This window comes from Pseudophryne corroboree, chromosome 5 (genome assembly GCF_028390025.1).
Source record: "Pseudophryne corroboree isolate aPseCor3 chromosome 5, aPseCor3.hap2, whole genome shotgun sequence".
Lineage (NCBI taxonomy): Eukaryota > Metazoa > Chordata > Amphibia > Anura > Myobatrachidae > Pseudophryne > Pseudophryne corroboree.
In genome coordinates this window covers 589,423,864-589,438,562 of record NC_086448.1, presented here as the reverse complement: position 1 = coordinate 589,438,562, position 14,699 = coordinate 589,423,864, and the positions used below count along the sequence as shown (strand labels likewise).

Below are 14,699 nucleotides of genomic sequence, written 5' to 3'. Positions count from 1 at the left end.
TTGAGCATGAATAAAGAATCCGTCTTTCTGACCCGAGCTGTGCATCTGACATAGATCTTCAAAGCACGCACAACATCCAAAGCCTCCGGAGGAACAGAAGCGTTAGAACTGGACGGAACCACAATAGGTTGATTCAGGTGGAATGCGGAGACAACCTTCGGCAGGAACTGCTGTCTAGTCCGGAACTCCGCTCTATCCTCGTAAAATACCAAGTAGGGTCTTTTACACAATAAGGCCCCCAAATCCGAGACACGTCAAGCAGAAGCCAGGGCCAGTAGCTTAACCGTTTTCCACATGAGGTATTTGTCTTCTACCGTCATCAGAGGTTCAAACCAGGAGGACTGTAGAAATGTCAATATTACATCCACGAAAGGTGGTTGTATAAGGAGTACCCCTTGCAAGAAGGTCTAAACTTCTGGCAACACTGCCAATTTCTTGTGGAAGAAAATGGAGAGGGCTGAAATCTGGACCTTAATGAACCCCGGAGCCACACCAGCCTGCAGGAAACATAGGAAATGTCCCAAGTGAAATTCTACAGGCGGATATGTGCATTCCTCACACCAAGAGACATATCTCCTCCAGATATGATAATATTTTGACGTCACAGGTTTCCTGGACTGAACCATGGTTGCAATAACGTTCTTGGAAAGGCCCTTGTGAGCTAGGATGTTCCACTCAACTTCCATGCCGTCAAACGAAGACAATATAAATCCGGGTAGACGAACGGTCCTTGATGAAGAAGAGCGGTAGAGGCCAAGGGTCTTGGACGGACATGTCCAGAAGATATGCATACCACCCCCTTCGAGGCCATTCCGGGGCAATTAGAATTGCCTGGACACCTTGATTCCTGATTTGCTTTAGCACCGTTGGGAGCAATGGGATCGGAGGAAATAGGTAGACCAGCTGGTTACGACCAAGGTGACGACAGCGCGACCACTGACCTCGCCTGAGGGTTCCTCGTCCGCGAGCAATACCAGGGAAGTTTCTTGTTGAGACGAGAAGACATCTTGTCTATTTGTGGGCAACCCACAATCTGCTGCAACACCAGATGGTGGATTCCCCACTGCCCGGGTGGAGATCGTAACGAGTCAGGAAGTCCGCTTCCCAGTTGTCCACACACGGAATGAAGATTGCTGACATAGCTCTTGCATTTCTTTCCACCCAGAGGAGTATCTTTGACACCTCTCGCATACAGGCTCTGCTTTTTGTCCCTCCTTGTCGACTGATGTACGCCACTGCTGTGGCGTTGTCAGACTGCACCTGGATTGCGTGATCCCTGAGCAGAAAAGAGGCTTGAAGTAGAACATTGCAGATCGCCCGAAGTTCCAGAATGTTGATTGGAAGGAGGCTTTCGTTGGCTGACCACCTGCCATTGACCTGCGCCCCTTGGGTGACAGCTCCCCATCCTCTCAGACACGCATCCATCGTGAGGAGGGTCCAATCCTGAATCCCGAAACTCCTGCCCTCCAGGAGATTGGAGGACTGTAGCAACCACAGGAGGGAAATCCTGGCCTGAGGTGACAGCCGAATCATTCGGTGCATCTACAGATGGGATCCGGACCACTTGCACAGGAGATCCAACTGAAACGTTTTGGCATGGAATCTCCAATATTGGATTGCCTCGTAGGAGGAGACCATCTTTCCCAACAATCTTATGCAAAGATGAATGGACACTTGAGAAGGCCGGAGTACCATGCGGACCATTTCCTGAAGTGTTTTCACTTTGTCCTCTGGGAGAAACACTTTCTGGGCTACAGTATCCTGTAACATCACCAGGAACAGGAGCCACTGAGTTGACTCCAGGTGGGACTTCTGTAAGTTGAGGATCCACCCGTGGTCCGACAGAAGATGGATAGTGTCGGATGGATCGATATGGAGCAACAAAAGTTCTCTGGATATTTGCCTTTAACAGAAGATCATCCAGGTAAGGGACCACATTGACTCCATGGACCCAGAGCTGTAACATCATCTCCGCCATCACCTTCGTTAATACCCTTGGGGCTGTAGACAGACCGAAGGGTAGGGCCTGGAACTGGAAGTGATTGTCCAGCAGGGTAAATCGTAGGTATGCCTGATGAGGCAGCCAGATCGGAATATGGAGATAGGCGTCCTTGATATCCAAGGAGACCATAAATTCCAGGTCCTCCAGATCCGCAATCGCTGCTCGCAGGTATTCCATTTTCAACGTGAACACCCTCAAATATGTATTCAAAGACTTCAGATTCAAAATGGGCCTCACCAAACCGTCCGGTTTCGGCACCACAAATAGGTTTGACTAAAACCCCTTGCAGCGCTGCGGCAGTGGTACTGGAACAATGACGTTGGACTGGACCAACTTTTAGATCGTCAGTTGCAATGTAACTTGCATATCTTCCAAAGCTGGTAAACTTGATTTGAAAGATCGTTGGGGGGGGGGGGGGGGGGGGGGGGAGTATTGTCGAACTCCAGCTTGTAGCCCTGGGATACAAGCTCTCTGACTCAGGTATTCTAGGCAGGAAGTCTCCCAGACGTGACTGAAGTGACGCAGTCGAGCTCCCACCTCGAGAGTCCCTCAGGGTGGGTGGGAACCGTCATGCTGAGGCCTTAGTGGAAGCAGGACTGGTGGACTGTTCCTGAGAACTGGTGCTTACAGGTTTTCTGGACTAACCTCTGGTGTCTCTGACCGCATCGGAGCACCTCTGGCCTTCGAGCGAAATCTGCGAGACCGAAAGGACTGGAGAGACAGCCCCGGATAACAGCGTCTAGCCGGCGGGGCCCCAGAGGGGAGAATTGTGGATTTTCCAGCCGTAGCTTTGGAAATCCAGGTATCCAACTGAACCCCAAAAAGCCATTCCCCAGAAAAGGGGAGAGATTCCACACTACGTTTGGATTCTGCGTCCGCAATCCACTGATGCAACCACAAGGCCCTGCGTGCCGACACTGCCATGGCTGACATCCTAGCATTAATATTCCCCATCTACTTGAGAGAATCACAGAGGACCCGCATAGTGTCCTGAATGTGTTTCAATAGGGTGACCATAGTAACTAAGGGCATATCCCCTGAGAGACCACCCTGAATTTGAATGGCCCAAAAATGAATTGCATGGGTCATCCAGCAACCCGCAATAACCGGTCTTTGTAAAAGGCTGGCCACAGTATATATAGACTTTAGGGTAATCTCTATCTTCCGATCCCCTGGATTCTTCATGGAAAAGGAGCCCGTGGTAGGTAGCACCAGGCGAGAGACCGAGACATCCACCCCAGGAGGTTCCTCCCAAAATGTTCTACCTTCAGGAGGAAATGGGAAAGTGCGCAAAAACTTTTTGGACACTTTGAATTTTTTGTCTGGATTTTTCCAGGCCTGTTTGAATAAGTCATCTAACCCTGGAGAATCAGAGAAAGTGACATTTGGTTTATTTTGCACAAAGAAAAATGACTGCAAACGGCTGCTGAGATGCAGCATCCTCTAGGGGGAGCTTTAACACCTCCCTTATAGCCAAAATGAGGGGTTCAATACCATGGGCAGAATCAGGATCCCCACTACCAGGATCCAAGTCCCCATCACCCTGTATATCATCATCTGTATTATACAGCAGTGCAGGTAAACCACGCTACAGGGGACCCGCATGGGAGAGGGGGGTCTGTGCATCAGCCCTAGCAGCTAAATCTGCCACAGCTTGTTGCAGTAGCTGAGTTTTCTGCACATTTGCAGTGAGTTGAGATGACATATCAGACATCATGGTCTTAAGAGACCCTAACCAGTGGGGCTCTGTACCCTCTCACCAACCTCTTCACTAAGTTGGGACGTTTGACTACATTGCTCACAGGTGAGTCATTAGATAATGGAGAGAATCTGGTGTGACTGCAGTTTGTGCTTACCCATATTTCACAGTAAACACAAAAACATACACATACACACAGACAGTAATAATGCAAGCCTGCCCTACTGTATGCGAGCGGAGACAGAGGAGAGAGGACCTCAGCACACCCTGAGCTGCACAGCCCCAGTGAGGTTGTCAGCTCTGTAATCCACAGTAATCACTATAAAATACAGTCCTAATTAGACACAGGACAGTGTACACAAGCGGCTCTCCCCCTTTTGCCACACCCTCTACCAGTTTCCAGTGAGTCTGTGAGGCAGGAAGCACTGAGTGTGAGCTGCTGATGGCTTCTGGAAGCAGAGGAAGGCGAAAATGCCCTGGTCCCGCTCGGAGGAAGCTCTGACCCCCCACCCCCACCCAATGGCGCCAGAGCTAAGCATTTTATTTATACTGGCGAAGTCTCCAAACAGTTTAAAACCTCACACAAGTGCTCAGTTCTGCATTTTTGTACCAGTTTACACACGGGGGATCTTAGCGGGACCCCCCAGGGAGGGTCCCGTACACCGCACCCGTGGTCTGCCGCACTTTAAAAGCGGGGCCCCCGGTGTGTACTCACCACTGATGTCACCTTCAGGCAGCATTAGGGGTGGGTGGCGTGCTGCGACATCCAAGGCGCAGTGCCCCGCTAAACAAACAGCCCCTAAGGATGGTGGTCCTGCAGCGGGGAAGCTGCTCTGCTCCTCGTAAGGCCGGTGACCGCACCCCACTCCCTACCCTAACTCCAACAGCGCAGGTATGCTGTTGCTCAGACAACATACCGAAAAAAAATATAAGTTTTAAATTAAATTGAAGAAAAGTCTCTGGAGCTCAGAGATGTGCATCCTCTCCTGAGGGCACTTTTTTCTAAACTGCCTGTGGGAGGGGGCATAGAGGGGAGGAGCCAGCACACCCAGTTGAAGAAATTTAAAGTGCACTGGCTCCTTTGGACCCCATCTATACCCCATCATACTAGTTCTCCCCAATATCCCTTATGGATGCTAGAGAAAAACCATTGTCAAATTATCTGACCATGTTATTAGCATTGTGGAGATACAGAATAAGGACTTACTTTTCAGGTTCTTTTTCTGGATTTGACAAGAAGTTATCTATCCCTTGGTACCAGGACAGATTCCACGCCATGCGAAGCATGTCTGATACAGGCTTTACTGTTATCCATTCCGAGGACAGAGGAGAAGACATAGTGTATGGACTCACTGCATGATGAGTACTCACACTCACAGGAAGGTGGAATCTGAAATGCAGGTAACGGATATGGTTACAGGATAATTACAAACACTGCTGGTGTAGTGCAGGAGGTTTCAGTTTGTTTTACAATTTTCAGTAACGGAATTTGTTCTAAACAAATGATTTCTACATAATAAAGAGTAGCAATCATAATATAGAGATGTGTCCTCATACTTCCAGCCAGTGTCGGACTGGGGTATGAAAGGCCCACCGGGGGAATTCAGTGATAGTGGCCGGTACTTAGGGGTGTTGCCAGTCTACAAAGGTGTTGTAGCCAGCCTCTACAGAGGCTTGAAATGCACAATAGTCTTGTGCAGTGTAATGCAACATATCTACCATGTATAATACAAGTGCACAGTCTGGAACCTGATCCCTAGAGGAAAGAATGGGCCCTCAGTCAGTGGGACCCAACGGTGGTTTCCCCTGTACCCCTGTGGGCCAGTCCGACCCTGCTTCTAGCCTCAGCACAGCGCGAGATGCCTGGCTTGAGGGAGCCGTCAGGTCCCGTGCAACTTTGCTAATGTCAGGCATCTTAATTTGCTAAAAATGCGTCTTAGTCACAACGTAATGCATATAGGGTGAGGAGACTTTGCCGATTAATTTGCTATACTGTATGACACTTGTATATCATGTGTGACAGTCTGTATACGGAGCAGAACAAAACTTGTATTGGAAAAAAGTTGCTGCTGCTACTACATTGCAACACTTCGTGGACAGATTCAGAGACTCAGTCGCACATGTACATAGAAGTGCCATATATCAAATTAATCAGCGTAGGCTCCCCATGTGTACTAGTCACATTGCAATATGAATAAGACACATTTTCGGCAAAAAAAAAAAAAGCCCAATGCTAGAAGATTCTCACATGACCTGGCGTTCCAAGATGGGCTGTTTGGCATAACTATAGCGAAGATGACTGAGGACACATCTGTATAAAAACAAATATCTTGACTGTCTGACTGACTCACCAACGCCCAGACCAAACCCCTGGACCTAGAAACATTACACTTAGGGACTATATTTCTTTCATAACATAAGAACTGACTAAGCAGTAAATTAAAAATTTGACCCCTAAGGTGCTGAAAAGGGGTAAAATGTGTTTCTCAATATCTCTTAGTCCCCAATGAGATGTCGACTTTTGTCGGTTTTGTCTTACAATGGTTTCCCACACAAATACCTAAAAACTTAATTCAGGATTTTGTCATAATCACCCCCAAAAGAGGCAAATCTGAATTATAGAACCCTTTGTATCTCATGTGTTTGTGGAGATAGAACATTATTTTTTGGCATATAGGTGCATTTTTTAAATCTTTACAAAGCATTTTAAGAGTTCCATCAAAGTACCCCTTTGAGTTCCAGAGGTTGCAGTTCCCCCTAAAGGTCTACCTTACAATGACCATCAACAAGTCCCAGGCGCTGAAGGTGGCAGGGATTGACTTGAGTTCTATGTGGCCTGCTCCAGAGTGAGCTCACTCAGTAGCCTGGTCATCCTAGCACCTGAAGAGATCCTTAAGTAGAGCAAAAAAGGTTTACATACGTCTTAAACCCCACCTTCAATTCACTCATATTAAAAAATGTTTAAATGTCTTAATTTATTTAATTTTGATACTACTACGCTCCTGCACTCCAGAAGCATAAAATGAACTAAGCTCACTGGCATATCTATAATGGGTGTAGTTTGTGCAGGGCACTCGTGCCCCTGGGGTCCAGGGGGCCCCACCCTACACCTAGTTTTTCAATAATTTCTCACTGAACTCCCATGTTGGCAGCAGCAACGCTGGAGAAACCACTGGGAAAAATGGCACGGTGGCTATTTTTTCAGCATGTTAGGCATGCACAGTAAGAAAATCCCCGGGAAAATCCCTGCTGGGTTCTTACGTCATGAAAATATATCCCCCAAATTTAATGTTTGTAGGTCCAGGGGTTTGGGCTGGGCACTGATGAGTCAGTCAGTCAGGACATTTGTTTTCATATAGATGTGTCCTTATTCATCGTTGCTACAGTCATGAGGGAGACCTGCACATACGCACTAGACTCTGGGACAGCACTAGGGTCTCCAAGTGACCCTAATGTGCAGAATCTGTCTGCTAGAGAGGAGGGGGCCCGGACGGAGATTGCACACGGGCCACATCCTCACTTGATGCTCCCCTGACTAAGCATATAAATTAAGATGGGATGAAGGAACTCATCAATATTGAAGGTCTAGTCAGGTGAAACCGGGCACATCAGTTAGTAACATTAGATAAAGATAAAGCTGGTCAGTGTTAATGATTAATACAGCAAAGTAATTCACAAGATAATATAATAAAATACAATAATAATGCAAAAGACAAGTGATTTTAGTATTTCTATATTACTAATTATCTACATCAAATAAGGGAGGGTATGGTCAATCTCTCCCCAACTAAATGCTGAGTAACCATGACAGCATGCTTTAACTATCTCCTTTCTACTCTTTTATAAACTACATGCCAGGGGCCTGCTCCTAAGACATTACAATATAAGAATAATATCTGAGACTAATTATACAGTAGCAGCTCTAATTTACAAAAATTTGTGTTTGTGCCTACTTCAGTCGAGTTTGAATACGACTGACATCAGGAGTCGAAGATTGAAACTATTCGAAAAAAACAAAATGATAATTTAGTAAGCTACCGTGTTTGTGAGATTCAAGCTTTCCGATGTCAATGTCATTCATATTGCAGGGAAGTGGTTTATGGAAGAGTTTAGTAAAACAATGTCAAACATTATACAATGAAGCCCAGTCGGATTAGTGAGATCTGTGCAGGGCTTCATTGTATAAAGTATTTAAATAGTTTAATTTTTTTTTTAAATATTGCTTGGGGTCCCCCCTCCCTGAATATAACCAGCCCTGGGCTCTTTGAGCTGGTCATGGTTAAAAATACTGGGGGGGAAAGCGTAGGAGTTCCCAGTATTTTAAAAACCAGCACTGGGCTCTTGGACCAGTCCTGGTTCCAAAACTACGGAGGAAAAAGGATGTAGGGGTCCCCCACATTTTTAAAACCAGCACCATGCTCCACAAGTCAAAAAGATAATGCCACATCCGGGGGGAGGGGGACATTTAAACATGTCCCTGCAGCCGTGACATTAACTCCCAACTAGTCAGCCTGGCTGGGGCTCCCTGGGGGAGTGGGTCCCCAATCCCTCCAGGCACACAAGGGTCCCAGCTGATGCCCGAGGTTGTCCCCAGCACCCATGGAAGGTGGGTGCAGGGCTGCTAGCCATAAAGCGTAAAAGATTAAATATTGTCTTTTGCTGTGGAGCCATAGGTCCCAGCAAGCCTCCCCCTGCATGCTGGTACTTGGAATCCACAAGTACCAACATGTAGGGCATTAAAGGGCCCACTGATACCTGTAGTTCTACAGCAAAATAAGTGTTACATTAAACACAGTACATGGACACTGTGATAGTACAACTTTAATAAAACATACATGCACACACTTCGATATACTCACCTACTGTCCCACGGAGCCCTTCAGACCCCTTGTCTAGTAGAATCCACAGGGCACTTGTTAAAAACAAAATAATATATATATATATATATATATATATATATATATATACACACATATACACACATACACACTCACCTAATACAGTGTAGATCGGTCCTCTTCCATCCATGTAGGCATCCACGGGGGTTACACATATCAAACCGCATTAACCCGGACCATAACAATCTAGTATAAGTGTATGTTTTAACCTAGTAAATTACACAGAGAAGCATGCACGGATCTCAAAGATCCATGCATGATTCTCCAAACACGCCAGCCATAAGCAAGTCTATTTGAATGTTCTATTTCTGTACGAATTTCAGCCTTTTCTGGCAGTGCATGGCTATTGTCGGTAGTGATTAAGAATACAAATTCTTAGTAAATTCATGTGTTGTATGAGGTGTATGTAAAAAAATAACCATGTTTGACCGATGGTGTATTGATTCGTTTGTGTGTGGTCGGCTGGGAAACTCAATACGAAATACCCCAACACTGCTGTGATTTGTGTTTAGTAAAATACAGAGATACATTTTTTGATGAAAATGCCATCTCAAATAAAAATCGGGAGCATAGTCAATTTCCACCTACAGGCTGTATGTGTCTTTAGAACTGTACACTATCGACGAATGTCGCAGGCTGCCTACTCACAATGCAAAAGGACCCTAGTATTCCAGTGTGCATTGCTACTGCAGCTGCGTTCTGACTTTGTCTGCGGCTGCCACCATCACATGGGCCAGAACTGCGTGTCCTACAGAGCTACGGAAGCCCTGTAGGTCCACAATTAACAGAAAAGCATTCTGTGATACAGCCGTGTGCTGCCGTGCATAGGCGGCAGTATCACAATGGGACAGGGATGCTGCCTAGATGGAGACTGCTTGCAGCCGCTGCAGCTTAATAGGAGGCTCCCATAATTATTTATTTTAAAATAAATAAGTGGCCCTCCAGCTTTTGGACTACACATCTCAGCATGTCCTGCCACTGTTTTTTCTATCAGGGCATGCTGAAAATGTGTTATGTATGTTTGGATGTGTAGTTAAACAGCAGCTGGAGGGCAGCTTATTATTGGCCACCCCTGGTAGGAGGACTCTACATAAGAGCCTCTGTCAGTAGGCGACTTACATATAGGTAGGGCATTGGAAAGTCCATCCCTGGCCGCACCTTGAATCTGAAAGGAAGTGCAGAGAAAATAAGCAGGGATAGAGCAGAAGGAAGGAAGGGGGGGGAGAAGCAGAGAAAAAGTAAAAAAGCTATCATGGTAAGTGTAGGGTGTATGTATAGTATTGTATTATACTTTTATTTTGCTGTTAAAAAAAATGGTGGCAGGGAGTTCATGTATGTAATGTTTCTCTCTCACTCTCTCTCTCTCTCTCTCTCTCTCCACATAGACCTTTGGGGGATATGTCCAAGGTGCTAAGGGGCAGATGTGTTAAGCCTGGAGAAGTGATAAAGCAGTGATAAGTGCAAGGTGATAACACACCAGCCAATCAGTTCCAATATGTAAATTGACAGGAGCTGATTGGCTGGTGCGTTATCCCCTTCCACTTATCACTGCTTTATAACTGCTCCACCTTAATAAATCTGCTCCTAAGTGTCAAATGCACTTCAACCAGCGCTATTTTACACTTACCATGAACATGTATGACAGCAGATAACGTACAATCACATTTTTCTATAATATCTGCAAACATCTAATGAATTCATCATCACCATACTATTGTATGGAGAAGAAAATCATGCAGCTGTTGCTAGGAAACAATAAGAAGACGATGTGGCTTGTTTTTCATATATCAGCAGGCTTCCCTGCTGGTACGTGTACTGCACAGTGGCGGTGTCCATGTTGGTACATCTGCGTAATGTTTGAAAGATCTCACATATGTGCATTAGGGCGAGCCAGAAGGCAAGACGAAGTGCATCAGCCTAATACTGACGTGCTACGGGACTTGCACGGAACGCCAAAAGAGGGAGTTATCTCTCTCCCATACTGGCAGCAGAGTTGTTAATACGTCTTGGAGATATTGCTTTGCCTTGATAAGAGGCAAAGCAGAAAGAGCTATAGCGAATGGTAAGTGTCAAAATAATACATCTTCCCCACTGATCTTAAATACATCTTATCCAGCACACTGCTAGCTAAAGGTCACCTGCCTCTGCACTAAAATCAGTAATATACCAACATAGGGCCTGATTTAGAGACGTAGGCAAAGCTGAAGTTCCACAGAACTGAGCGAGTATCAGCAGACTGCACATGTGCTGCGTTCACACTGCACATGCATTAAAGTGTCACTGCGAATCAGCACACAATGAGGATTCCTTTGCAAAGTGATTGACAGGAAGTGACCGTTTGAGGGCTTTTAACATGGTGTTAGCGAGGAGTGGTTGTAAAAATGCAGACGCTTCATTGCCGTTTTTGGGGAGTGTATATGAAGTCAGCTGCGAGCCCTAACATACAAAAACATGGCACTTGCGTGACAACTGTTGGGTCCAGTCTGCATAGCCATAGGTCTACACTTCTGCCCCTATGTTCTTTGTTCTTGCCTATAAACTGTGTATGTATATACAATTGCAAATAAGTTGTGGAAGCTATGGTGGCTGTGCTGTTAATGTATATAATGCCTATATAATTCATATAATGCCTATATAATTCAACTATACATGCATGTACATTCCTGTTTAGCTGATAAGATTATTTACAATACAAATTTATTATGGTAGATGTTTACAATGTTGTGATATCTTTTATTTCTAAGTCGTTGTCATTGTTAATATGAACAGTATACTGTTATTAACACAATCTTGTTCATTTTATTGTAACAGTGTATATTCCTGTAATGTAATTGTTCCTGTCAAAATTGTAAAAAAACAAAAAACAAATATATAAAAAAATAAATATTTATGTTTTATTGATACCAGCTACTTCCTTTGTGTGGAAGGCAGATATTTATTTTTTGTTATTAGTGACAGAACTGTGGATTTTTTCATGGTGCTCTCATAGGTTTAAATAGTCTTGAGCAATTGCCTTATACAAGTGGTCCCAAACTTTTTTTTAATCACGGTGCTAAAATGTCAGCATATTTTTTTGTTTTGGCACCAATAGGCCAAAAGTTTCTTATAGAAAAATTCAGCAACATGTAATAAATTATGTAAATTGTGCTTTCCTGTCATCCTTAATCTCAGTTATGTTGTGGATGACATAGCTGTGCTTGTGTTTGTATATATATTTTATGAGCAGCAGCCACCAGCACTGGTTTCGCCTATCACATTGACCATAAAAATTTGGTTCCGGACCACCAACTGCAATGCCTGATGGTCCAATAAAATTGTGTGTTGTATTTTTGTTAAAGAAATCAAGTGTAAAAAAAACAAAAAAAAAAAACATTTTCATTATAGGGTTGTATTCTCTTGTTTGTATAACATTATTGTCAAACTCTGTTATCGGAATTCATATTTTTATGCTGGTCTGCAATTCATAGTTCTTTTTGGTGTTTACAAAATGAGAGTTGATTCCAGCTTAAGAAATATGGAGGGCGGACTTCCGGTTCCGGGTTGATGGCGTGAGGCAGCAGATCCCGGAGCTCCGCCACAATCCGTCTGCATCGACCTTCTAAAGGCCTCTGACAGCCTCCATTTGCCCTGCACAGCATCCCCCCGCACCCGCGACCCTGATGGATCACTTTGTGACACACGTGACCGCGGCCGGCGCGCAGCCGCAGCGCCAAGAAAAATGCCGCACGGCAGGGACTATGGCCCCAGAGGTTGGCCCTGACCCAGTCTCCCCAGCACCAAAGAAGGTGGCAGCAGTGACGGTGCCTCCGTCGGAACGCGCTGCCGACACTCCGGTTTCATATGCCGACGTGGTGGACGCCATCCGGTCCACCATGACCCCCCTCCTCTCTCAGGCAGTGTCTGACATTAACAAAATGGTTGTATAAGAACTGCGCTAATCGACCACACGCCCTGGCAAACTGGTGGCTGCTATGAACTGTGAGTGAGTGTACTACAGGACACCACTTAAGAGAAGGGCATATGTCAGAATATAGGTAGTTCAGCGCTCACCTTTGTTTGTTTTGGCTAAACCTAATTGTGCTTTTTATACAATTAGGTTTAGCCAAAACAAACAAAGGTGAGCTCTGAACTACCTATATTCTGACAAGTGTCTGACATTACACTGCAGCTGCAACAGCTGCAAAATCGTGTGTCCCGCACTGAAAACCAATTGGGAGCTGCCATGCATAATGTGGAGGAATTACAACAGGCTGTGAAGTCACTGACTTCAGACAATTATCATGTATGGAACAAACTCGATGATATCAAAAACAGATCGAGGAGAAATAATATCAGGCTTGTGGGCCTCCCTGAATCAGTCAAAGGACCAGCACTTGCCCATTTTGTCCGTACTACAGTTCCCACCCTTCTAGGAATTGAACACGACTGTCGAGATCTGGTGATTGAGAGGGTGCACCGTGTGGGCCCTGCCCCCACCCCGAATAAGCCTCGCCCGAGGGTCACGTTGTTTCGCTGTTTGAACTTTCTACATAAGACTGCTTTCTGGTCTGCATCACGACATATCAAGGACCTACAATGGGAGGGCCATAGGCTTTTTATTTTCCAGGACTACTCCGTGGAATTGACGAGGGCCCGGAAAGCATTCTCACCAATTTGCTACCAACTTGTTGCAGAGGGCCGCAAGTTTGGCTTGCTCTATCCAGCCCGTTTACGTATCTATGATGGCTCCTCCTATAAAGACTTCCTCTCCCCAGCAGACGCCCATACATTTCTGAGCGAGCTCCCTCGACCCCCGGATACTGACATCAGCAACCCACCACCTACCTCATCCACCTGAAGGTTTTTCCTATCATAACTGTGCAACACTGCTTCCCAATGTTATGATGTCTCACAAGCCTTTGTTATGTAATGTTATGTTATGATATGATGCTTATCCTCCGCAGGGTCATGCTGCAACTTCATATTTTATGTTATTGTATCTCATCGATATTCACATGTTTTGTTATCTCGTATAGCTCTCTAGTTTCTATTTCCAATGGCCCCAGTATATTTTAATGCTGAGACTGCCCAGGTTAATAGAAATGCTGGTTCTCTTATTATTACGGAGTATAGGTTTAATTATTTATCTTTCTCTGCCTCTGTATATCATAGGGCCAACATCACTCGCTACATACCTTGCATGCTTTATATATGTGCAGGACAAAGCCACTTTTTCCTTATATCTAGTGGATGTGGTTGGGCTGGAGGAGCTCCTCCCTCACACTCCACTACTGGCTGTTATGTTACTATGGTTTAAATTTCTTACTGTGCTAATTTGCTATATGGGAAGTCCTGAGTCCTCATGGCGTGTAGAATCCTCACTGATCACTCCACTAACTCTTTGGACTCGTTATATAGGACTGTCATGTTATGTTTTTTGTTTGTCTTCCCCCCTCCTTTCCTTCCCCTCATTCTTCACAACCCTCCCCCCTCCCGCAGCATTAGCCTATGCATTACTGCATTATTTAGGTGTTGAAAGCTATGATATCACTTTGGAACCCTACCCCGTGCCATGCCCACTTTGACACTTGGCTCGTGGAATGTGGGCGGGTTCAACTCACCAGCGAAACGTAGGAAGATCCTCATTAATCTCAACAAACAAAACGTTGACATAGCATTCCTACAAGAGTCCCATCTAGTTCCCGCTGAAATAGCAAAATTAAACGTGTTAGGCTGGGCTGTTCTAGGTTCTAGTTCCTATAATTCTAAGGCCAGGGGTGTAATCATTCTAATGTAAAAGCATATTCCCTATGAAGATCTAACGATTTGTTCTGATACATCAGGTAGGACAGTGCTGCTGACCCTTAAGATTTACGGACAGCCCCTGACACTTTGTAATGTATACGTACCATCAACCTATACCAAGAGATTTCTTCAATCACTTATTGCCTTACTGACCCCACACCTTTCCTCCTCTATCATACTATGCGGAGACTTTAATCTGGTAACGTCCCTCCTGTTAGATAGATCATCCACCCCTTCTAATGGCCTGACCCTCCCTAAACTGGGCATGTCTTTACTCGCAGATAGACTCTCATTGGTGGATGTTTGGAGGGCCCTC

General features: G+C 45.2%; 1 protein-coding gene across 3 annotated transcripts in view; it reads right to left on the bottom strand.

Annotated features, from left to right (window-relative positions):
• RTTN (rotatin) overlaps window positions 1-14,699 on the bottom strand; it is a 660,131-nt gene that overhangs the window by 344,591 nt on the left and 300,841 nt on the right. For all 3 annotated transcript variants that reach the window (XM_063923387.1, XM_063923386.1, XM_063923388.1), the window contains exon 25: window positions 4,909-5,091. In XM_063923387.1, coding sequence (XP_063779457.1) covers window positions 4,909-5,091 — 183 coding nt within the window. The remainder of the gene's footprint in view (window positions 1-4,908; window positions 5,092-14,699) is intronic.